The 24,544-nt window shown below is 44.2% G+C and overlaps 2 protein-coding genes across 3 annotated transcripts in view; both read right to left on the bottom strand.

The window, feature by feature from the left end:
* Positions 1–1,385, bottom strand: part of MFSD2B (MFSD2 lysolipid transporter B, sphingolipid) — a 38,157-nt gene extending 36,772 nt beyond the window's left edge. For both annotated transcript variants that reach the window (XM_071547784.1, XM_071547783.1), the window contains exon 1: positions 1,329–1,385. In XM_071547784.1, coding sequence (XP_071403885.1) covers positions 1,329–1,370 — 42 coding nt within the window. In that variant the 5' untranslated portion in view covers positions 1,371–1,385. The remainder of the gene's footprint in view (positions 1–1,328) is intronic.
* Positions 1,386–3,440: 2,055 nt separating this feature from the next.
* UBXN2A (UBX domain protein 2A) lies at positions 3,441–22,748 on the bottom strand. Its single transcript, XM_071547785.1, has 7 exons — positions 22,667–22,748; positions 18,144–18,197; positions 16,623–16,758; positions 14,701–14,810; positions 13,006–13,146; positions 8,189–8,353; positions 3,441–5,436 (listed from the first exon to the last, which is right to left on the bottom strand). The coding sequence occupies exons 2-7, from the start codon at positions 18,182–18,184 to the stop codon at positions 5,166–5,168; spliced, it is 864 nt and encodes a 287-aa protein (XP_071403886.1). The 5' UTR covers positions 18,185–18,197; positions 22,667–22,748; the 3' UTR covers positions 3,441–5,165.
* Positions 22,749–24,544: the final 1,796 nt, after the last annotated feature.

Below are 24,544 nucleotides of genomic sequence, written 5' to 3' on the forward strand. Positions count from 1 at the left end.
ACCATCCTTGTAAATTTTCCTTTCCCCAACAGAACAGAAATTGAATACAATCTTTATAACCAACCATCTTATTTCTAAAGAAAGTATTTAAGCACACTGAAAACAACCCTTTAGAGCTGTGTGTAGATACTGCATGGACATTATGGGCATAGGGAGCAGCCACGTTTTGTCCTAAACTATTTGTTATCAGTTGAGTCCAGAACTGAACCAACAAGTCACTTAAGAGCAGTAAGGAAAGGGAGCAGGATCTGTGACCCAAAGATAAATGCTAGTCTAGGTTTATCTGAGAAACAATGAGATGCAGCTAGAGAGGAGCAGCTTTTGAGTCAGCTTTTCTCTCAACACAGAATGAACACTGGTAATATTTCTGTTCTGTGGGTGATCAAACAACTGACTCTTGAAAGCACGAGTGTGACAGTCGCGGGTGGCATTCCAGGTCCCTCACTCCAAGCACCTCGAGTACTATTTCCAGGTTTCCTACTGACTTCAGCCCACCCCTGAGTTGAAGAAACCACAGGAGCAGGGCTTGGGTGCAGACACCTAGAAAGGGCACATGGATAAGGTGCGATACAGGGATAGTCTTTCACCTGCTGGCAATGCAGCACTGAGGGACTCTGCGAGCCAAAGATGGTGTGTGTCTGTGGAAAATCTTCAGGCTTCTGCCATCGATCCCCCGAGAAGCCCGAACAGCACCTGCCCGCCGTGTCCCGTGAGCTCCTCGGCCTGAACGCCCCCTGTGCTGTGGAGGATCCCTCGGTCCCTCTGCCCCTTCCCAGTTTTACCTCGTGTCCCCTCAAGCGCCATGGAGCGGGGGAGTCCTCGCTCACCCCGTACGTGCCTCCCCTCTCTCCTCTGCGGGCACGGAGTTCGAAGGGGCAGCATTAGACACTCTCACTCACAACACGCACCTGGAAGTCGGCAATCGCTGAGGGGAGCGAAGCCCTCCTGCCTCCAGCGCCCCTCGCACCTTCCTCGCTCCGGGAGGCAGCCGCGCGGGGGGCAGCAGGTGGGAAGAGAACGCGCTGTCTCCTGGCATCGCAGCGGACGGGGAATCCCGTGCAGTGCCCTCCAGGGAAAACACCGGGGCTTCGGCGCTACCCGGCGAGAAGGGCTGGAGGGCTATTCCAGGTGCTTGCCCAGCCAAGCCCCGCACAAACCCGGGCTGCGGCTGGGTCGGGCTGCCCGGACCCCACGAGTGTCCGCAACCCACCCGAGACGGCAGTGCAACATCCGCCTGGCAGGACCGCAGCACCGCTCTGCCCCCGGGCTGTGACCCAGGGGTTTCCCAAGCCCCCTGACGGCCGCCTTGCCCCCCTCCAGCCGCTCACCTGCTCCTGTCCCGCCGGGGTGTCCCTCGCAGCCCTCGCCATGCCAGCGCGGGCATTCCCCCCCCGTCCGACACCTGCGCGCCCGGGGCGGGGCGGCCGCGGCAGCGCGGGCGGTGTCCCCCCGCCTGCCCCGGTCGTGTCCCCCCCCCCGACGCCTGCCCGGGTCTTGTTCCCCCGTCCCCCCCGTAGCTCTCGCAGCTCCCGGAGAGAGGAACCCTCGCCCCGTCGAGCCCCGACACGCCGCGCCCTCCGCAGAACAGCTCCGGGCCGGGAGAGCTCCCGCAGCGCGGGGCTCAGCGGCGGAGGGTGCCGGGACTGTTCTCACCCACAGCCCCGAAACGCCAGCTCCGTCCCTTGGAAGAGATGCGCCGTGTCCCGATTTACAGGGATGTACAACCATGCCAGGCAGTAACGCTGCCGTCTGTCAGCTGGACGGAGATGACACAACACCCGCCCTTGAGCGGGTACGCGCTGGGGGGAGAGCGGCTGCTGGTTCTTCCATTAGGACGAATTTCTTCGCGGAAAGGGTGATTACATATTGGAATGGGCTGCCCAGGGAGGCAGCGGAGTCACAGTCACGGAAGGTGTTTAGGACTCAGTACCATGGTCTAGTTGACAAAGTGGTGTTGGGTCATAGGTTGGACTCGATGATCTCCAGCCAGTAACTCTTACCTCGGCTGTTCACCACCCCCCTGCCCACTGGACAGGCTCTTGCAAGCACAGTCTGCAGCAGAGGCAAAAAACACAAACTGCATTCTGAAGTATGAAGGTTTTCAACACTGAGAGAGCCTGAGAGAGGAGGGTTTAGCAGGGACAGGAGGACTCCTGAGCTGCCCGTCTTGGGAAGATGATGACTAATCTATATGCACAGGGCTTTGTGGCTTTTGGCTGATTTGAAGACCTTCCTGCAGGGTCACCTTCTGTGTACTGGGCAGCCACTGCAAACCATGCCATGAAGTCCTGACATGTAAATCCTGTTCACCATCATTTGAGAAGACTAATTACAACAATTTTGCAAAATTCTGAAAAAACAAGGCATTGTTTTCTTAAAACCAGACCTTCAACACAAACTTGAGATTGCAGCCTTAACAGGACTTGTTGAAAACTATGGGGAGTTTTTGGGCTCCAAGGTGGTCAGTCCCTTAAGGCTGAGGCCAGATGAGCTTTGAAGTACCCAATACCAAAGTTAGATTCAAAGTATGCACCTAACATTCAAATTCAGCATTTAGGTTTTTTGTTTTCTCTTCACACACCATCCTCAAAACATGTTAAATCTTTGTTCCCCCCTTTTGCATGTTTCTTTACAAAGGAAAAACCAACAGAAAACATTTCCTTTCTTTGTTCTTTTCTTGGCTATTTCAATTTTGCTGTAAATTATGTTAATGCACAGGCTTTACTCAAAACTGTGAAGGTTTGAGAAGAGACAATGAATAACTGATAGTACTTGTGTGTTCCACAAACTAACATTGACCCAGCCAGTTTTAGTGTTGACCAATGCATAACAGCTGTCTACAGCACAGGGCAAGAGATTAGGCTGTCCAGACACTACAGGTAGCTAATCAGTCTTTACAAACTGACAAAAAGCCAATTAGATTCAGGAGAGCCCTGTATTCATTCCAAAGATTTTCTCAAAGTTAGGAAATAAGTTATCCAATCATAGTTCACTGCCTTTTTTAAAAGGCTCTTTCTAATCTATAACACAGGATTAGTGCAGACAGCCTCACTGTAGACTTCTCAAAGATTTTTCATTTTGTAACTAAGGATCATGACATTCCCAAACTGCAGATGCACACTCAAGTACCCCAAAGCTGTAGCCAGACACAGGTGATTTCAGTAAAGCACAATATACAGCCAGGGAGAACCAAGCTGCCCAACCTCTTAACATGCTGGTAGCGGTCATGAATCAACATTGAAATACAAAATACTGCTCCTTTCCAAAGGATTGCAAGCAAAATGAGTTTACCTGCTCTACAATTTGACACTCCCCCCTTTAATTTCAATCCTGCACTAATTATGTATTTGAATTTCTGTGCTGCAAATGCATGAGTGACACACTTTGGCATTTCATGCACCTTTTTGGTAACAACAACTGAGCTCACAATCAAGCATGTGTGGTTTTCCAACACTTAGTTTTACTTTAAGACAAATTCAAAAGCACTGATTAATAAAATTCACTGTTCAGGAAGCTCTGAGAATCGAAGGTTGGATCTGTGTTGTTGGATCTGTATCTTTAGGTGGTTTCTCTTTACAGTTTTACTGGTGGATCTGTCTGCATATTTCTTCCTGTTTTTCACATAATGAGTTGGTGCACAGCCAAGAAACTTTAGTTGCATTACTTACTATATAAACCCAAATGACAGAGTAGCACATGGAATTTATAGCACTCAAACAGTGAACTGCACAGTTTTGAGTTTTGCTTTTTGAGAACACTGAATAGGTATTTGTGCAGTTGACTCAGATTTCACAGTCCTCAAACACACCAGGAGAGATGCTACACCAAACCAGTTTGATATCCCTAGGAATGATGTGCACCCCTAGTCTGAAGTCTCCCAATTTTCAGATATAGTACAAATCACTCTAATGAAGTAATTTTCTATTTAGAACAAAACCAGGAAAACCCAAACCCATTTCTCATTTAGCCACACAGAAGAAGTACATCCCAAACAAACATTCATTTAGGTAGCACAGATTAGTCAGCATCTACCAAAGGTCCTGAGGCAAGTCTTACCTAGAGACTTTAGTTCCATTCAAAAACCCACATGCTTAGTAAACACAGTACAGAATATTTAGTCTTTATGTCGATTTCTCTTATAGCAAAACATGGAATAGTTGGCTACACTTTTTATGCCTCAAATACATGAACAGCAAAATAAAAGACTTGGATGGAAATGGGACAAGGGAGGGGAGAAAAACTTCCGTGTTCAAATAAGGATTTTTAACATCTTTGAAACTTGGCCACATGTGTTTAATGCCTCAATCAGCTGGGCAGTTCAGGACAGAGACAGATAAACTACAAAAACAACTGTGTCCCTCTAAGCCATTATTCCTGTATGGTAGTGTCAGAATGGCAGAAGTTTCTGCATCACAAAGCTAAAATGTGTATCTCTATGCTAATGAGCTAGGTAGTTTAACATCACCTGATCTGTAAGACACCTGTAGCAGCCCAGAAGAGGCAGAAACCACTTCAACCATTGGTAATAACAATCCCTTCAGAGCTTACTTTGAGGCACTTCATTATGCAGTATGCACCAGACTACCTTATTTCTATCTTCTCACACATACACCTACCACCATGTGAAACTTGACAGAACATTATTACATTGCAGATCTTGTAATGAAACTTAAATTCTGAAGATCCTGAAGAGTTCAAATGTGAGCTTCCCTGCAGCATCTGTTGTCTATAAGTTACTGTGAGAAGAATGCACACTGCAGCAGTTAACACCACAACATAAGTGAAATGTTTCACTTTAGTCCAAAGTGCAAAAATAAATACTATTTTTCCTTAAAAGGTGCTATCAGTAGTAATTAAGTCTCGGAGAACTGTTCCACCTAAACTCACTCATTAAATAACTATGAAGCTTTTTACCTAAGTAATTCTAAGGATGATCTGCTGTACAGTTACCTCTGCTATGTTATACAGCCAGGCTATGACCACCCCATTTAACTGAAAATACTTCTATTACAGCAGACGACAGCACAGCACCCACTCTGCTCTCTAAGAGCACAGTGCATGAGGATGTGAGGGCATCCACATATTGCTGGTTACATTTTTGGTTTTGCCTAGGTCCCCCTGCATCTAGTTTTTGGCCAGTTAAAAGCTAATTTGATCTTGTACTATTAACAGCATTTTTTTTGCTCATTCTTGAGTTGTCCATTAGGGGTAGCAGCAGTTTTATAGTCATTGTCAGGTGCTTTTATCACTAGGAGTCTGAAAGGTTCAGTTGTTTTCCGAAGTCTCTGAACAACAACGGCATTTTGCAACTTTGCTTCCTCCAGTGTGAGTGTCTCATCTTGCAGCTCTCGAAAGGGCAGTGAAGTTGTCAGGGTGAAGGGAACACTTCCCTCTGATCCTTGATACTTTGTTATGAAGTCTCTCACATGGCTTATTCTGAGAAGAAAAAAAGAAAACTCCGCATTAGAGTTTTGGCTCTGCAATGCCAGGACAGACCATGTGCACAACACCCACAGGATGAGAATGAAACACCACTTGTGTAATGCCTGATGGCAGAGAATCGGAGGAATATAAATGGGGTGGAATCCTGAAATGCCTGATCCACATGTGAAGCAAGGACCAAGGTTTGCATGCTCAGAGTACTTTCAAGGGAACAGTGATGAGTATCTAAGTACTCAAAAGCTTCACTGTGGCTCAGAGGGTAATTACACCAGTCTACCATTTGCTGGAGCTCTGACCTGAGGGTTCTCTAGCCAAAAGCTGGAATAAAAATGCCTCCTACATGTAGCAGAACCATAATAAAAATCAAGAAAAAGGGTCTGCAAAAATTGTCTGGATAAACTAGGTCTAAATATAGTTTCATCCTACCAAAGCAGGTGCAGTGGTGAATTCATGACAGATTCAAGCTGCCTGTAAAGGTGTGAAGAATCTTATGTGTGAGCAAGACAAAGGTTTTGCTGTGGAACAATCAGGATTGACCAATTTAATTATAAAATGAAGATGAGATGATACGTCTATATCCATAAAATAAACACAGTGTCAATGTCATTCTCTGGTCCTGAGGCCAACTGGTAGACTGGCTACTGGCAAATCACTAAACTCATTCTTCCTCTTTCCCATGCACAGGGCAGCCCATGAGGTTTAACTGCCTCCTGGGAATGCTCCACGACCTGAGCTAACATCTGAACCATGGCTAGACATCAATAGAGAAAGTGCTGGTTGGCTTGGGGGAGGGCTGTTCTAGCAGCTCAGCAGCACAGATGAACCCATTTGTAGCCCTACTCACCAGGGCAGATTTGCCAGCAGAACGAAACCAATTCCTGTGCATGCAGGCCTCAATTAAGAGACACTGCTTGGTGTTACAAGCACAAGAGCCTGAACAGACTCAAGTAGGAATAATTTCTTTGTAACATTTACAGTGGTCTGCATGCATTATATCAAAGTTCATTGTGTTCCAAGAGCAACTCAGGCAAATAGTCACCAGTCTCTGCTTTAGAAAGAAAGCCTTCCAGGTCCCATACCCAATACTACAGGGTTACACTAACTTAGCAAGTGCTCAAGAAGGGACACAACTAGATCTAAGACACAGCTCTGTACACTGTTCCTACAGCTCTACTCTGCTAGTTGCTACACTCTCATGCCTCGATTCCCCACACTGCAGTACTGCAAGGGTACCTGCACTCCTGCTCCAATCTTTCAGCTGTGATCAAGTCACATCTAAAGCAGCAGTTACTGTGGCAATTCACTATTACCAGTTTACCCAGACACCTCAACCTATGTGCTACATGTTATTAACCTACAGCTCAGTTAACACATACTTGACTGCAATCTGCATCTCCACTGAAAGGAGGGCTGTATGTGCAATCGTCACGGTTAAGGATATGAACTCTGAAAGTATTTCCCTCTAGTTCTTATCAGGGCATACACAAATCCTGTATGCAGCACAAACATGCTGGCCTCGTGGCAAGAGAATATGGTATGCTAGAATATTTATTGCACACCACTTCAAAACGAGCATTGCATCAAGTAAGGCTGTTCTGCTTATCTTGGGCTTTTTTTCCTCTCGAAAGCACTTAGCACCTGTTCAAACTGCTGTTTTTCATGAAGACAAAACGCTTCCAAATACACTTAAATGTGTGAAACCTGGAATAATTAAGATATTAAGCCCTTCAACTAAGTATTTATAATTAAAATAGCAATTGACTCTTCAGCAGTACATCAAAAGAGTGTTTTAGTTCATACCTCAGGCCACTAACTAATAAAATAGTACAAGTCAAAGAAAACACTACAGTCATTAACCTTCAGCTGCTGAGCTTTTCTTCTAACCAGCCACAAACACACAGAGTTTATCTTGACAGCAGTCTGGGTTCTGTTAAACCTGTGATACCTTTAAATTGCTTCACAGAGAAAAGCACAGGCAACCTATCCTTTACATGACAAGACTGGATAGTGCTGGAGTAATTTCTCAAATTACACATTTGAGAAAGGTCTCTAAAGACAGCAGTTCTACAGTTCAGTGTTAAAGTGTTAATCCTACTTTCACAAAGCTCCTGTGGGTACATGTGCTGTGCTGACACCTTCTGTCATTATCCACATTTATAAGCCTCTTTGGGAACCAGAGATTTTACTAATTAATAATTAAGCACATGGGTGCATTCTATTCTGTCCATGGTGCCATGCAGGCGATGAAACTCCCCCACCCAGTGCACGGACTCTGGTCCTCCCCAGAGCTTTCTCTGGCTCAGCTCTAAGTCACATTCTGCAGGTCCCACCTGTGGTGCTGTCTGTGCCCAGTGATCAGCAGGCTTTTTACTAAGACATTTGCTCCAAGTCAGTTCATTCATGAAATCTGTAATCTTAAAAGCTGTTTCCTCTAGTAATGAACAATGTATTTGTCTTAACTTCCACTAACCGATGAAGAACAGCTACAGTTTCCTCAGATTTGCCTTTATGCTCAGTCATGAGCTGACTATTAACATCAGTTCACACTCCTCTTATGCTCCTTTCTTCTTAGCTAAAAGATTTCTCAAAATTTCAAAGGAGGTTTTCCAGCTATAGCTGAAGACCTGTCCAACACTAAGTGAACTGAGGAGGTAGATTAGTCATAGAAATCAGAGACTTACATGTACACACATAACAAAAATAGTTCAGATGCAAATACATACAACATTGCTAACATAAATCTTACCTGTGAGAAACATTGAATTTCTGAATTATCCTTTCCCCATCAGCTAACCAGATCTGGATGTTAGTGACAGGCTCCAAATCATTCAAGTGTACTAAAGGCAGGTGTCTTTTGTCATCATGTCCTTGATGATCATCTCTTACTTTAGAGATTATCCTCGGAGTAGCACTGAAAAGAAAAGCCATATGAGGTTATGGCTCCTGGGTCACATGTAAGCCTGAACTTCCCTCCAGACCTCTGTTTCTGGAGCTTTCTGCCCTGTACCAAGGGGCACTGATGGCTTCTTATTTTAACAAATACAGGAACACTGATACACTCTTTTTCCAACTGTATACCAATACTTTCACTTAAAGACTTCAACATGCTAAAGAATGTCAGTTTGCTCATATTTAACATTTTTGTAAGATTGAAGGGAACTTAAATATCAAAGTATTAAATATGAATAGACAGAACACAAAACACTCTGAAGTTGCTTCATATGTTTTTGTACTCTAATCACACAGGTGAAACTTTAAGGGGAGTGAGTGTTGAATTTGCATACTCAAAGTTAATTTTCACTGTAATGTGATTACAGTAATTCAATTTAACTGAATGTTGTTAGCCTTGACTTATACTCCAGCATCATCTATTTCAGCTTAGAAGAATTGCTCATCTATCAGAGCAATTGACTTAACGTGAACAATCCAGGCTGATGCACAGGCATTTGGATTTTATTTTTCTAAGGCACTTTCCACAGCTGACTCTCCCATAGGGGCAAAGGTTCACAAGATGACCTGACAGAACAAAGGGACCTCAGTCCAAGTACATGGTCTTGAAAAGCAAACAACAAAAAATTACTATAAAAAATTTTATTCTGAAGAAATATCTAGAGCTTAGTGCTTCTTTCATGACCAAACTTGTTCAGCATGTACTGTTTAAGTCATCATTGGGCCTGATCCAGTGGGCACATCCTCAGCTCCTGTGAGTATAACCAGATGTTTACTTGTAGAGTGATTTAAGGAGTTACCATTTCTCCTGTGAGCTCAGCTGTAGTCACTGACTACATGAACACTTACAGTGGTTTGCAGAAAAGCTTTCTCTTTGCACAGGAAAATCGGTGAGTTACAGTTTATTGAGAGAGAAGTGGGTAACTGATGGCCACAGACTAACAGGCTTAACTATACTACAAACCTGCTTTGTGGACAAACTTCATCCTTGTATCCTTATGTTCTTGTACACATCTAAGTTTAATCACAAAGCATGATGACTTAATATATTCAGGCTAATAAATTTAGAGTCTTGGGCTCAAGTTCTTAGTCAGAGGTATTTGAAAAACTCTTATTGCCCACTGCCTAGTTAAGTGCTGCCCTAACTTCTAGGATTCCAGCCAGTAAAGCATTTTTACTTCTTCCATTGAAACTCAGCAAAAAGAATGAGAATCCAGAAACCTCATTCCCAAGTGAGTGATAAGAGCTGTTCAGTGTGACTGGAGGCAGGTAAGAGGCACAGAACTGTTTTGCATTACGCAGAAATCAGTTGGGACACAAGAACTTGACACCAACATATTACAAGAGGCACATCTGTAAAATATTCTGGTACTCCAAGCACAGGTGACTTACTATCACCTACCTGCCTCATTATCTCACACCCAGCTTCTGTTCATGCTTGACCTCAATACATAATAAAACTTAATTGCTCTCCAGATCAGGAAGAAAAGCTTCAGCACCAGCAAGACAACGTTAAACTGTGCTGTGAGCAGAGCAAAAAAAAAACATTTCAAGTGATACTTCAGCCATGATCAGCTTTTGCTCTCTGCTTGCTCAGTGGTGCTCAGCTCCCCATTCAGACACTGCAGCACTCACTCAATGTGAGCTGACCCAGCTCAGCAGAGGCTGCAGAGCTGCTCAGCCCCAGCCTGGGCTGAACTACATCAGTCACAGCTGTAGTTCAGACAACTGTCTCCCATGGATACAGATTTTGGTGTCATTCTCAAAACAGCTTCCCTCAAGGTCACATCTCAATTTGTGGTAGGCACTGGACATGAGTCTTTCAATAGCAAGTATGTGTGAAACTGAAGCCAACACATTCACTGAAGCTGCAAGAGAAAGTCAGAAGATCTGTATTCACCAAGGTTTAAAGCATTTCTATGTATGACAACTTTGCTCTTGAAGAACTGACAGATAAAGCCATCTAGTGGTGGGAGCTTTGACTAAAGCCACAAACTAAGAATCTAAGTCTCTTATTAGCCTGAGCTCGAAGCATTGGCAACTCCTTTTAAAGGCTTATTCCTTTCATAAGATTAACAAAAGAAGAGGTAAACTAAAGATCAAACAGACATAAGAGCATCCTGTCAATTTTCTGAAAAGAAAAAGTCCAGGAATGAGGTATTATGCCTTATCCTAACTGATGGTTAAGAAGCTTGACACACAATGCTTTACCCTAATGAGGTTACAGAGCAAGCCCACTCTGCTACAAGGGATTTCAGTCAATAGTTTAATTAATGTGATTCTGAGGCAGTCTTAAAGATGCATCGATAAGCTCAACAGAGAAGTGCAGTTGCAAATCTAGTCATAATCCCAAACTATTAAATGCAGCTGAATGGTGGCAGATAAAACAGTATACCCATTAGTTAGACAGGTTCACAAGATACATTAGAAAATTCTGGTTTCACTTTTTTCTTCTGTAAAACAGAAAGGTGGCGGATCAAGTTCATCTGAGTTATATCAATATAATTTCTAGTTTCTCCAGTATTCCTCCAACTAACTTTTAAAGAGCCAATCAAATGACCAATTCACAGTGGTTCACCCACCACAAAACAGACTATTAAAAATGTTTACTTGATAAGCAGGAGTTTAAATAGCCCATAAGCCGAAAAACACTCTTCAGTAATTTGTCTCTCTCATTTCTGACTAATCACACAAATGTAACTGTGGAAAAGGAGTTCTATAGCTTAAAACTTGTTCCAGATCTCAGCCAGCTCTACTGTTTCCCCACTAAGCTTTTCTACTGCATATCCATGCAATGGACATTTATGAACACCAGGAAGCCAGCACCAGTTTATGGAGTGGGAGCACTTACAGCTCATGTTTCCAAAATCAGCAAAATATTTACTTGTCTTTAAATAAAGGGCACTGATAGCATAGCACAGAATAGACTAGAAGAGTAGAAAAAAAAAGAAACACTGAGCAAGTTGTAGGATTTGATGCATAAGACTCAGTGTACAAGACTAGGCAACCGAAATTCACAGATGAGCATGTTTCCAAATCCAAACTTGCCTACTGGGAAGCAAGATCATTACTTGCTGTAGGCATGGCAGAGCACAACAAGCAACAGAACCACCTACCATTCTGCACTGGTTAGCAGCAGAAACCCAGCACACTGAAGATCTGTTTGTTTTAGCTATGTATAGGTCTACTTGTAGATTAAATAAGGTTAAATTCTTGACCCCTGTTTGCTCAGGATTTCAGTGCTACCAAAAGCAAGTCTTGCAGCAGCTCATCCATCTCTCAAGGGAAGGTTTTGCCTATTGACTGTATCTACTGGAGCATGGAGCAATTGAATGGACTGTGCTACAGGAACAGATGAAACTGATAAAACAGACACTTGCTTCTCTGAGCCAGCCTGAAACCACTCATCCTTTACTGTTAGCAGGCTGGCTCCTGCTCTGCACATTATCTTCTTTCCCTCCCTCATCTCTTCCTGCCCAGGTCACGTTTCCCTCAGCACAAGCACTGGGCCTTAGCAGGCAAACCCTTCCCCACTTAATTCATACAAGCTGTTCACCCTAAGGCTTCACCCCATCCTGCAGGTCACTCAGCAATCCCACCAGTGAAGGATCCTGTGGCTCCTGGTCAAAAAGTGTCCTGTTCCCTAAGCTGAAGCCTGCTTTGATAGGCATGTAAGTCTTTAATGACAGGAATATGTGAAGCAGAATTTGGCTGCAGTAAACAAAAGTCACAGAGATCAAAAAAATGAGCTCCTGGCCTGTCCCTCTACAACACCTGGCCAAAATACAAAACTGGTTGTAAATCAAGCCCAGTTTTGGCACTGGCATTAGTGCCTGACACTCTCCAACTACAAGACAGACATAAGGAGGATCACTGCAACATGCTAAAATGCTCTAACTGCAACAAATGCATGATTAAATACTGAGCAATTGTAAGAGAGCACAAAATAATCTCTTACTTCTTCAGTTTCCTTTATAGGATTGTCATACTCCTCTCTTCTCATACAAACACAGAGCTTTAAAGAGATTCTTTTCTCTTAAATCACAGAATAGAAGAGCAACAGCCTTTCAGCTGGGAACATTTCTGCTAATATTGTGACCTTGAATAAAGAAAACCAACAGCATCCCTTCTGTATTAACACAGCAACATAGCCAGTTACCCCCCAAATTCCAAGTTCGTGGAGAGACACCAAGATTGCTGCAGGATGGAGCATCCACCTGGGAACAGAGGCTGAGGAGAGGGCTTCTTCAGGCTGTGCATGATGGTGGTGGTCACGGGGCACCCACAAACAGCCTGCCAGGGTCTGCAGGAGGCCATCAGGAAGAGGGGGCCGGGCTCTTCATGGTGGACAGAAATTCAAGCAAGAGACATTCACACTGGATATAAGGAAAAACTTTTTTCCCATGGACACAGTCAAGCACTGAAGCAGCCTGTGTAGCTTTTCACTCTTCCAGGATTTCAAGACCCAACTGGATAAAAGCCTGAGCAACCTCATTTGCCCCCACAGCTGACCCTGCTTTGAGAAGCAGCTTAGATTAAAAAAATCCAGAGGTCACTTCCCACCTGAATTATAATCCTTAACTACTCAATCATAGATGGCATCAGACTACTCACCTTCCTAATCTGTATCCGTGACCAGAAAAAGGATGAAACATTGGCTTTTTCGATGACAAATACACCTTATCTTTTTTATCTTCCACTTTCACATCTACCTCCTCCTTATCAAAAACTTTTCGTAGCTCAAAAGGCAGTTCCCTTAAGAAAAAAAAAAGGCATGTCAGATAAAGAACTACTATACTGTTTTCAGTACACAAAATAGATTAATGGTTAATACCTGTTCTATATTTAGCCTTTCAAGGATGATGCTTTTAAAAAAAATTCACAAATATTTAGGAAGAGTTATGTTAAGTGCATGACACCTGAACTGCAAATTAACAAAAAATGAAACAATATAAAAAGTTTGTTGAATGGTGTTCCAATTTTCTCAGCAGTTACCACTTTAAAGCACAGGATGTGTAGGAAGTTCAGTATTGCCACACATTGTTGCAAAAAGGTGGATTATTTTATCCCCTGAGTAACAAGAAGAAAAAAAGACAACTGGCTCCTAAAGAGAAAGAACTGAGTTTAGACACAATGTGGTTAATGTCAAAAAACCACAGCTTTTATAAATTAGATCATCACTAATAGCCACACTCTTTAGTGCAGTAACGTCACCTTGGTGATGCTTTAATTGCATTAGGCAGAACACAACAATGTCTTTGTCCATGAGCTCTGATGCAGACAGCACAATCTGAGGTGGAGGGGCTCAGCTGGCACAGGAGCTGTACCAAGTGCTTTCTCTACCATCAATGATTATGCAAGAACCATCCCATAATTAGCATCTTCACAGGCAAACAGTGGAAGAAAGGTGGCAAACTTTTGATGAATGCACACAAAGAACACAAAGGGCTTTAAACAGTGCAGTTAATTGCTATTACAGCTAACACAAATGAGAGCCATAGAGGAGAAACAGTGTAAAATTAGTAATTTTGATGGGGCAGCAAAGTATGGAAAAGACAAAAATACAATGGCTTAGTAATTTCACATGGCTGATAAGGAGTTACTGAATTGTATTATCCTCTCCATCTGTGTGGGGTGAAGAAACAGAGTACAAATTAAAGGTTCAAAATCACACAGGTTTGTATGGTCAACCTGCTTTTTTAAAGCAACAACTGCACACACTAGCAGAAATCAGGACAACACATTAACTTTTGACACAAGGATAAAGATAAGACTGCTATTAGCAAAGGGATAAATGTATGATAGTTATATACATACAAAATGACTGAAATAGCAAGTTTGTACTAGGAAAAATGTCTGAAATTTAAGCATGATCAGAGTTTCTTGATGTTACATGGACCATCTGTGCCCATTTAAGGCTTTGCATGAACAAAAAGAAAACAAAGACCATAAACCAGAAATGCTCAACCACTTGTGCATTGAGTTCATTAGTCAAAATACCATTTGATCAGCAGCTATTACTGGGCACTGATTTATTCTTTATTTTGTTCTGCACCTGCTGTGCCCCCCCACCAACACTGCCTTTTATCTATTCATCAGCAACTGCACAACTACAGCCACTGAAAGCTGTATTACACCTGTTGATGTTCCAACAGCCATTAGCACTGCAGGAGCGAGGCCAGCAGGGCCTGTGCCCCTACAGGGACACTGCAGTGCAGCAAAGGCAAGAGCTGTGTAAAAAATATAGAGCATAAGCTAAGAGCTACCCAAAGCACATTAGCTCAGGCTGGTTAAGAACACAAAACTCACCCCTTCTTAATGGAGTCCAAGAACTGCTGGTTTGCAACATCCACGTAGCTCCGAAGTTCACCGTCATTTACCGTAAACCCGTTTTTCCAAAGTTTAATGATGACATCAACCTATAAAGTGAGAATGAGTCTCATTATAACACTGATCTAAAAGCAGCTTGGTATACCCACAGTACCCTGTGATTATAAATCATCCACTCCATGGACTAAAAATACTGAGAGCAGGCTCACTGTAATCTGCCTTGGCCCTGTGCCAACAGGCACAGCAACTGCAAGGGGTAAGGGACATTTCTAAGTATCTTGTGTCAATCAGGGTTAGAAATAAACCTTCCCCCAATTATTTTGCTTTCCCAGGCCAAGAACACTCTTTCAATTCAAAAAGGAAAAAAAAACCAAACGAAAGAGCTGGAAGATCCCAGCCAGCTGCAACTCTTCATGAGCTAATTTGAGAGCACACATGCCTGGTGTTGGAACACCAACTGCCAGAACAGTCCAGTGGGGGATTTACTGGGGTAAAAGCCTTGTTCTGATTATTCAGAAGGATTTTCTCAAAGTAAGGGCACTGAGATAATTCCTGCAGAGGACTTTCACTCAGAAAATGAAGCAAGTACCAGAAAATCTACTTTCAGACAGACATAGGTTTATGTTACCCTGGGATTCCTGGGTATGTTTCAAAACCTTGGTGTTATGGAAAAATAAATTTGCAGTGATTTGTTAACTTTGCCAGAAATCATCCACTACTCCAACCTGTAGCCTTCACACTGTTTACTAAAACCTCTTCAACTGTAACACAGATATATTTGGGGTAGTATTTTCATATTTATGCATCACACCATTTAAGGAAGCATTTGATTATCCAGGTCTGATCGCTGAAATAACCTTGTTTTGACAGATATTTGGCCCCAGGTGAGATATATGAAGCATATATGAATGCAGAATGCACCTCAGCTGGAAATTAGTTTGAACTAGGCTCGATAGTACCTGACAATTTAATCCTTTTTTTTTTTTGCATTTTGACTTGTTAGATGATTGCTACATAAATAAACAGAATGTGCAAACTGCTGAATAAAATTCCTTCTCTTTCAGTTGGGTAGTCTGTCAAAGAAAGTTTACAGCACTCAGCAAGATTAGATTCCTTCAGAAACTCTTGTGTCTCATGGCACCAATGCATAGGGAAGCACTTCTAATTATGGGAAGGTTTCTCTACAGTGAGCCAGTATGCAAATTTAACATTGGCTAATTATTCCACACCAACCTCCCATTTAGGCATTGACACAAGTAATGCCACGTAAAACTATTTTAGGACTGGAATTTAACATCCTGCTCCTGAAATTCCTTTTCTTCCAGGCTCAGTTTGGGATCCAAGAACATAATTTACAGGAATGCTCTCTCCATTATTTCCTCCTAACATCTTTGTTCTACGTGGCCTTTTCTCCCTCCTCTCACCAGTCTTCTGTGAGTAAGAGAAAAACATGACATGGACAGAATCACTGAGATACAAACCTACACTGAACATCCCACTACTACCATAATTATATGAATAAGACTAAATGAAAAATATTTGGGCTATGTCTCTGCACAAAAAGGCTGCAGCTCCTTAAATAACTTCTTATGTAAGTTGTCATTCCTTGGAACTCCTGCTCGCATCACTCTCCTTACTAATAAAGCAGAAGTGCATTAGCCAATGCCAGCATCAGTTCTAGAATGACACTAAACCCACTGTAAATGAGTAAAGGCCAGAAGCACAGCAGCATAGGCCTGGCTGCCTGAGAGATGAGAGGCTGTTCCTACAGCTCTCTGAATTCTGTGTGAATTTATTTACAGATGTACTGGATGAGACTGCTGGACTTCTGGCATCTGTTTTCCAGAGTACTCCTGCAATGCTGTTATGTTAAACACAAATATTTTTTCTTCACTGCCTACCTGGTTCTTGACTGTAGTTGGGGGCACACATATAGCACCAACCTTCTGAGCTTCTTCAAACAGGTTATCTACAAAGTAGTCACAGTTTTGTTCTGTACCATTCAAAACCTGGTCGTTGGTTCCTGATTTACACACCCTGCAGAACAAAGACATAAGTAAAAAGGACTCCTCAGAGGACAGGCAGGTTCCCCAGAAGCTCAGTACCAACAGGTGTAGAAGGCTCACTCCCCTGCACTCAGCTTATCTGGCTGTTACAAAACATCAGGTCAGCTTTGTGTTGTGCATTTTCTATAAACTTCTGCTATTTGCAATCTAGAAACAAAGTTAAAGAACGACAATAGAAAGGTGAATTCAGCTTTGAAAATCTTTTAAGCTTGGTACCAGAGCAAGGAATGCAAGTCAGGTCATTTAACTGTAACATTGAACTGCACACCATTGAAGGGCCTTCCTTAAATTTCTATGACACAGACTCAGGTTCCTCTGCAGTAAGTTTTTAAAAACACAAGTAAGAAAACTGCCTTGGGATTTACTCCCCACCTCCATTTGAACCTCCCCACTCCCAGCAACATCCCAGAACCACCATTACTGTGCTGGAAAGAGCATTAGGGAATCTCAAGTGACTCAACACCACTGGAGCACACTGAATAAATACAATAGAAGCCTTCAACACTGTGGAGACTGCCAGGGTATTAAAAAAGATGCATCAACCACATCTTTTTATAGAAAATTGTATGTGTGACAGCTGTTTCTGTTAAATTTTCACCAATCAAAATGCAGAAATATGCAACCTGAATGAATTATTATCTTTCAGTATAGGTTCTTTGCATAGTAAGAGGATTATGCAGCTTTTAGTAAATATGGCAGGAGTTATTCCTATTGGAGATTCAGAAAAATCTATTTTAAGCAATTCAGAAAAAAAATCCCAGCTCTTGAAAAACACCCAGTTTTACATAAAACTCTGTATTGATTTCAAAAGCAGCAATGCTTACTGGAATGGTAATTTGATACATTTGCATTAAAAGGAATTGTTTGCAGTGTATCTGTGCATAAGAATCCCTACAGATTAACATCTCTAAACAAAAGAAAACCTCAACAATATTAAAGAAGAAATTTCAAAAGTATATTGTCCCCATCTTAGTTTTCTAATAGAACAAAAGAAACTTGAAGCATTACTGTAGGTATTCTCTCTGCTTTACCACAGAAAGAGAACTGGAAAACTAAACACCTCCATATCAAATGTAGAGCTGCACAGTGAGTTAGCAATTTGTAAGGCTGCCTTGCTATTTTAAATAAAAATATTTACAGAGCTTCTTTCATCTAGGAAACATTTCAAGTATGTGAGGAATCTTTCAGCAAAATGAGAAAAGTTTTTTGAAACCTTCAGTACCATGTGGAGCAGGTGGATACAGAAAAAATAGTAAATTTCAGAATTTAACATAAAGTTTAAAAAGTCATGACAGGACACACAAACAGCAATCGGAAAGGAAGGGGGGAGATGGGGAAGGGAGAACTGGCACCTACCATTCTTTCTTTACAGTTTGGATATTGTCCATGTCTTTCATTCTGGTGCTTCGCCTAATTATGGAAAGAAGACAATTTAAAAACAAAACAAACAAAAATAAAATGCCCAGCACACTTTCCCTCCTTTTGCAGCTGAACACTCTTTATATTTTTCCTGTCTAGATAATACATTTAACCAGAAACCTCAACCTGCCCCCCCACCAAGTCTCCAGATGGTTCTTTGTTTTCCTGCAGTTTCTAATTTAATGACACATGAACCATGCATCTGTTCCAGACATTCAGGAGCAAGGTTACTTTCTCATAAATGTACAAAATACATTCCACAGTAATAACGGTGTGAATTGAAAATACATGCCCACACTTATGCAAGGCGAGGAAAAAATACCACATTCCTTTTCTGAGCAGCTTGGTTTAAACTCCCCTGATTTTCCACAGCACTGAGATGGTTGCAGAAAAACTGCACTGCCACTGCAGACATTCAGCGACCTTCACCTGAACTGTGCATTACTGAAAGGGACAAGGTTTGTCAGGCTCTCCTTCCTACCTTACCTCAACATACTGATGCAGCACCTCAGAAACTGTGAATTATCATTTCTGGTCTACCGTTTAGCTGGCAAGAAAATCCTGGATTTGCAAGTACTAAATATACTACAGGATTAGTCTGCTGAGTCAAAAGAAATGAAGAATCCCATACTGATCTCATTACAGGCACTCACTCCTGAGCTCTCTGAAAAAGTTACAGAACGTCACAAAAAGCCAGAAACTCCTCAAAACATCCTTAGGAAAAAAACCCCCACTTTGAAATTGGACAAGTTCACTAGGAAAACAGAAATTTAAAGTTGCAACTGGGTTGTAAGAGTTATTCCTGAGACCACTGGTTACACAGATGACATTCTGCTCCTGCAGGTTTGGGACTCAGTCATGACATTGTGTGTGGCTTTTACAGAGCATCAAACTAAGCAGTGACAGCCATCATAATCCGGAAAAAAGTAGTATGTACAGAGAGACTAATACAAATTTTAGTGGTCTTGACATCTAATTTAACAAGATGGAGGCATTAGGGCAAAACAATATTCACTGTAGCACTGACCAAAAAAAAGAAAACTCACATCCAGTTATTCAGTACTAATTCACATTTTTCTGGCTTTTAATACTTGGTATTCTTTCATCCTTAAAGTTCAATCCTTGTGAGACACATTCTGGTGAAAAGTACATCACGGTTCAAAAAAACCCCATAATGACCAAAAATATTTGGTCAGTATGCCTGTAACAGGTTTTAAAGGTTAGACAGCCTCAAATTTAACTGATGCTGTCACATATTAGGTCAAAACATCCTCCTCTGCACACCTTTGTATGTATATGTATGTATGGCCAAATCTCGAGAACGAAGATTTGGGCAGGGCTGTCCCCACATGGGTGGGCCCTTCCAGCCTGCGCAGTGGATTTTAGGTGAGGCTCAGCGTGCGCAGAACTGGCCCCACCGTTTCAGTCCTGAGGTTCATCTGCCACGGCCGAGCGAGCTTGGACAGTGCCAGTGAAGTCCTCAGGACTAGAACCTACAGCACCCGGCATTTCCCAGGAGGTCTCCCATCCAAGTACTAATCCGGGGCTGACCCTGCTGAGCTTCCGAGATCGGATGTCAGGGAGGCATTTACCTGCCCTGCACACCTTTGACACGTCACACAAAACGAGGGCCAGGCGTTTTCCCCCTCCTCCCTCAGCAATGTTCTGCCAGAGCTCTCGTCTGTCAGGCAAGCCTGTGCCTGTACATGATGACCTTATATGCATATCTGATCGTTGTTCTTGGAACTTTGTAACTGCACTGGGGGAAAAGAACTCTCAGTATCAAGTAAGCAGAGTCAAACTGGAGTGCTTCAAATGTTTACTTTTTCAAACTTCTCTCAAATCCAGTTTTAACACCCTCTTTTGTGTGTGTTTAGCACAAAGTAATTTTTTGTGGTTTCATAGAATCGATTGGGTTGGAAAAAACCTCCAAGATCATCGAGTCCAACCCTTGGTCCAACTCCAGTCCCTTTACCAGATCATGGCACTCACTGCCAAGTCCAATCTCAATTTAAAAATCTCTAGGGATGGTGAATCCACCACCTCTCTGGGCAACCCATTCCAATGCCTGATTATTCTCTCTGTAAAGAATTTTTTTCTGATCTCCAACTTAAATTTCCCCTGGCAGAGCTTAAGCCCATCGTGCCCCCTTGTCCTATTGCTGAGTGCCTGGGAGAAAAGACCAGCCCCCACCTGGCCAGAACTTCCCTTCAGGGAGTTATAGACAGTGCTGAGGTCACCTCTGAGCCTCCTCTTCTCCAGGCTAAACACCCCCAGCTCTCTCAGTTTGTGTTAATGTGCTTATCTTCTAATCTTTTACTTCAGTGGGCTACTCCCTAACGCAGTGAGAGCCACCTCCCGCCATCTGCTTTTGTTGATTCTCTGTGACTTGTCATCAGCGCTGTTAAAAAAAGACAGACACAATGAAGCAGCTCTTCAAATTAGCTCTTTGGCTACATTAGGCTGGCCTCAAATGTTCCTGAATGGTATTCAAAACTGGTCAGCTGTGAAAGCTGCTGTTCCTTCCAAAGTGGAACAGCAATTATATTTGGAAGAAATGTTTGCGTTAATCTCTCAAGGTGAAAAAATCATCCTATACAGCATATTGATGTTTATTATGGCCAAAAGCCATTAGGACACTGCAATCAGAACACGCTGCAAGCACTTCAGCTCAGCGTGTCAACCCAGGCAGCACAAACCACCTCTCCCACCAACTTCTCACAGGCGTTCCTCGTTGCCACTTAAAATGTTAAGAATTTCAGTACGTACTTTTTGCGTCAGTGACAAAAAGTACCTCCGAACTGAACCTCCACCTCCGGAAACTAAATTTAAAACATGGGAAGAAGCTGCAGCTGCCAGCAGCCCACCAGAGAGACATCTATTAACTGGGGTAGGATAGTCCTGGCCCTTCCCACACAGCTCCAGCCCCGAGGGATGGGCCACTGACGCAGTGGTGGCTTCACAGCCGGAGCTTCCCAACAAACCTGTTTATTTCGGCAAATAACTTTGTGGGCAATGCTGTTGAGCCCACCCTTCCAGTTATTTTAATGCAAGAAAAACAAACCAGAAACTCCGTGTGATGCTCCCCTTGCTGTGAAGGGCAGAAATACCCCCACAAGCACACGCAGCCCCGACAGCCCCCCTGGCAAGCTTGGCAGAGCGAGCTCCTGGAGTCGAGAGCTGCTCACAGCACAGCGCTGTCTGTCCCTGCACCACACTGAAATTACGGCTGAAAACTGCACCATACTGTGCCACAGAGACAGGAAGCTCCAGAGAAACGGCAAGTGTGAATTAATAGCGAGATAAACATCCAACCCAATGGCCTGAATGTGACTGATGTGCTCAGGTACAAACCACCGCATTCACGCTTCCTCTCCAGCTGGCTACAGGAGCTGTGCACTTGGAAAGAAACCCGTCCCCTCTCCTGGTGTCCAGGTGTTAGATAAGTTACTTGCCAGTAGAATTGCCTTGTTAAGGTTTAGGACTTAACATGCTTCAATGATCTCGGACCTAAGGAGAGGGGAGCAAAGCTTTGGGAGGAGGATGTACTGATAGTGGACACAAAGAATGCAGAATTTACAGGCCACAAGGGCATTAGGCAGAACTCCCAAGATAAGGAAGAAACTAAAAACGCCAACTCAGCAACTGTGCTGAAACCAGCTCCAACTGGGTAAAAGGTGATTTTGGCAGGGGGAAATCGTGATCACCAACTCACAGATCACCAACTCACGAAACCCACCGACCCAAAAGAACCAAAAGACTGAGCATGTAGACTAGTAATAATAAGAAACAAATAATTTCACCAATAAAAGAGAATACTCATTAATAACAGAACTATGCAACTTGTAGCCAAGACACATTAATACCACTGCTTGCTAAAATGTATAAATTGTGAAAACTTTTGATAGTCGTGGTGCTGGCTCAGCCACCCAGCCCTCCTTTCTGCGCAGAACTGTAAATAAATCAAATACCTCGCCTGTATGTGGACTGGCCTCTTGCACACTGGGTGAAAGACCCTATTCTGGGACACCACCCGGGCTGGCGGCACCCGAAGCCCCCGCAGACCGGCCGGGGCCGCTCCGCACCTCCCGCACTGCCGCTGCCCATTCCCGGCCCCGAGCGCAGCCCCCGCCCGGAGGGAGGGAGGGCGGCCGGGAGGTATTTTTAGGCGATGAAGCAATAGCGCGGTAGCGATGCGGGGGCGGAACGTCCAGTGAGCCCAGGAGGGGCCGGGCAGCGCCGGGACCCCCGCGGGCCGCTCCCGCTTCGCTCCGGCCGGTCCGAGCGGGGAGAGCCGCGGGCGGAGGCAGCGGAAGGTTCGGGAGGCTCAGCCCGCGCACCCCCGGGACGGTCGCGGGCTCAGCCCAAGCGCCGGCGGGAACCGAGGGTGCGGCGGCTCTGCGGGACGCGCTCTCCCGGCCCGGCCCAGTCCAGTCCAGCCCGGCCCCGCAGCGACTCACCCGCCGGTCCCGCAGCGCCCGGCCCGGCCCGCACCGCCCGCCGCGGAACTCCTCGCTGTCCCGCGCAGAGCGGCGCAGGCGCGGCGGCTCCGGGCGGGGCGGGCAGAGCGGGCAGAGCTCCGCCCCGGCCCCGCGGGGAGTGCCGGCGGTGGCCGCGGGTATCGGTGTCCGCAGGGAGCCGTGTCCACAGAGGTCGGTGTCCGCGGGGATCCGCACCCGCTGGGCAGGCAGTCGCGGTACCCCGGGGGCGGTGCTGCCCTGCCGTGGGCCCGGGGCGGGCGGAACTCTCGGTTCGAACGGGCCGGACCCCCCGCGCAGGTGCCTGGGCAGGACCGCGGGGATGAACCTGCCTACTCAGCCTGCGAGGGCAGCTCTGCCCCCCCAGCGGAACAAAGGACACGGTCCGTGTGTCCGTCTGTCAGACATTGACAGCAGCGGGGAACGGTCCCGGAGCTGCGCTGGGATGGGATGGAGCAGCCGCAGCGGAGCCCTTTGGCGTGCGGGAATGTCTCGGTGTGCGGCGGGCACTGACCCGGGGCCAGGGTTGACAGACGCGAGAAGGAGCTCAGGCCTCGCAGCCAGGACAAAGAGCGGCGCGGTGGCTGGGAAGCAGAGTGCCCCGAAGGGCAATCGGGGGGAACAGGGAGAGGCACTCAAGGAGGATTTAGCGGAGTTCCCTGCGCTGTGCTGGCCCTGGAGAAGCCGCTCCCTGCGGGTGCCAGGGGCTATCCAAGGCCAACCAGCGCCTGGAAACACACGGAGCGCAGTGAACGCATCGCTTGCACCTGCGTGCTGTTTAATAAGAGTGGAGTTTTTTACTCCCAATAATTAGCGATCCGCTGTAAAACATTTAAAATTAACCTAAACTGAACAGCCACAACTAGCTAATTCACATTAATTAATGGGAAATCCACTGCGAATTTACAAGTGCGATCAAAGGTAATTCTAAAAGCAGGGATAAGACTTCATTGAGTGTCGTCCTCACGTGGGACACATTTCTGCAACCCCTTAATCACAACAATTAAAATCACATTGTTCAGAAACGTTAAAATAAGATGCTTAGTCTCCAAGTTCAGTGACGGTAACAAGTAAAATCTGACACTTGACAGCTATAATTTCTTCTTCTTTGTAATGTACGTCACAATGCACTAAACCTTTTGAAGGTAGTTTGGATTAGTCGTTAAGTTTTCACTGGATGAGATCCAATTACAGCTCCTACCTCTGACTCTTCAGGGAAAATAGTAAGAAATTTGGCTTTTGTTTGGTGTAAAATACACGGAGTCTTATATTTCAGAATACGGATTGCTAAGATTCTCTTTCCCCTGGTTTCATTTAATGTTTAAAATATTTTGACATATTTGAATAGAAGGCACTTGTTTGTTACAAGTGTTACTTGTTCTATTAAATGAGGTTTTATATATTTAGAACTTAAACCAAGACTATTTTAACGTTGCTGAAAAGTTCAAGGAATTAACAAACCCCCAGCTAAAACTTTGGAAGGTGGTTGTGCAATGCTGGACTGTTCTTTATTTTCTTTCAATATTTTAAGTACACTGGCTGCATTTCATTCAACACACAAGTTCAGTAATATGCTTAACCCTTCCCTGGAGGCCCTTTCTATGACAATTTTACAGTCCCAAATGTAAGTACAGAAGGAGGCAAGACTGGACTTACCTTGTGTAATGGTGGAGGTGTCCCAGCTGCAATCATACATTGATTTAGAAGATTAGGTCTATTACTGGAAATAAGCTGGAGATATGCTGACCTAGTACAATAGGAATTGGTGTCCTAGTGAATTGAGTGGTTTCTTAAAAGCTCTTGTAAGTACAGCTGTTCTCCCTCATGACTGAAACTATTGAGAAAGCATAGGAGTACAAA

The sequence above is a fragment of the Pithys albifrons genome, chromosome 2 (assembly GCF_047495875.1).
Source record: "Pithys albifrons albifrons isolate INPA30051 chromosome 2, PitAlb_v1, whole genome shotgun sequence".
Classification (NCBI taxonomy): Eukaryota; Metazoa; Chordata; class Aves; order Passeriformes; family Thamnophilidae; genus Pithys; species Pithys albifrons.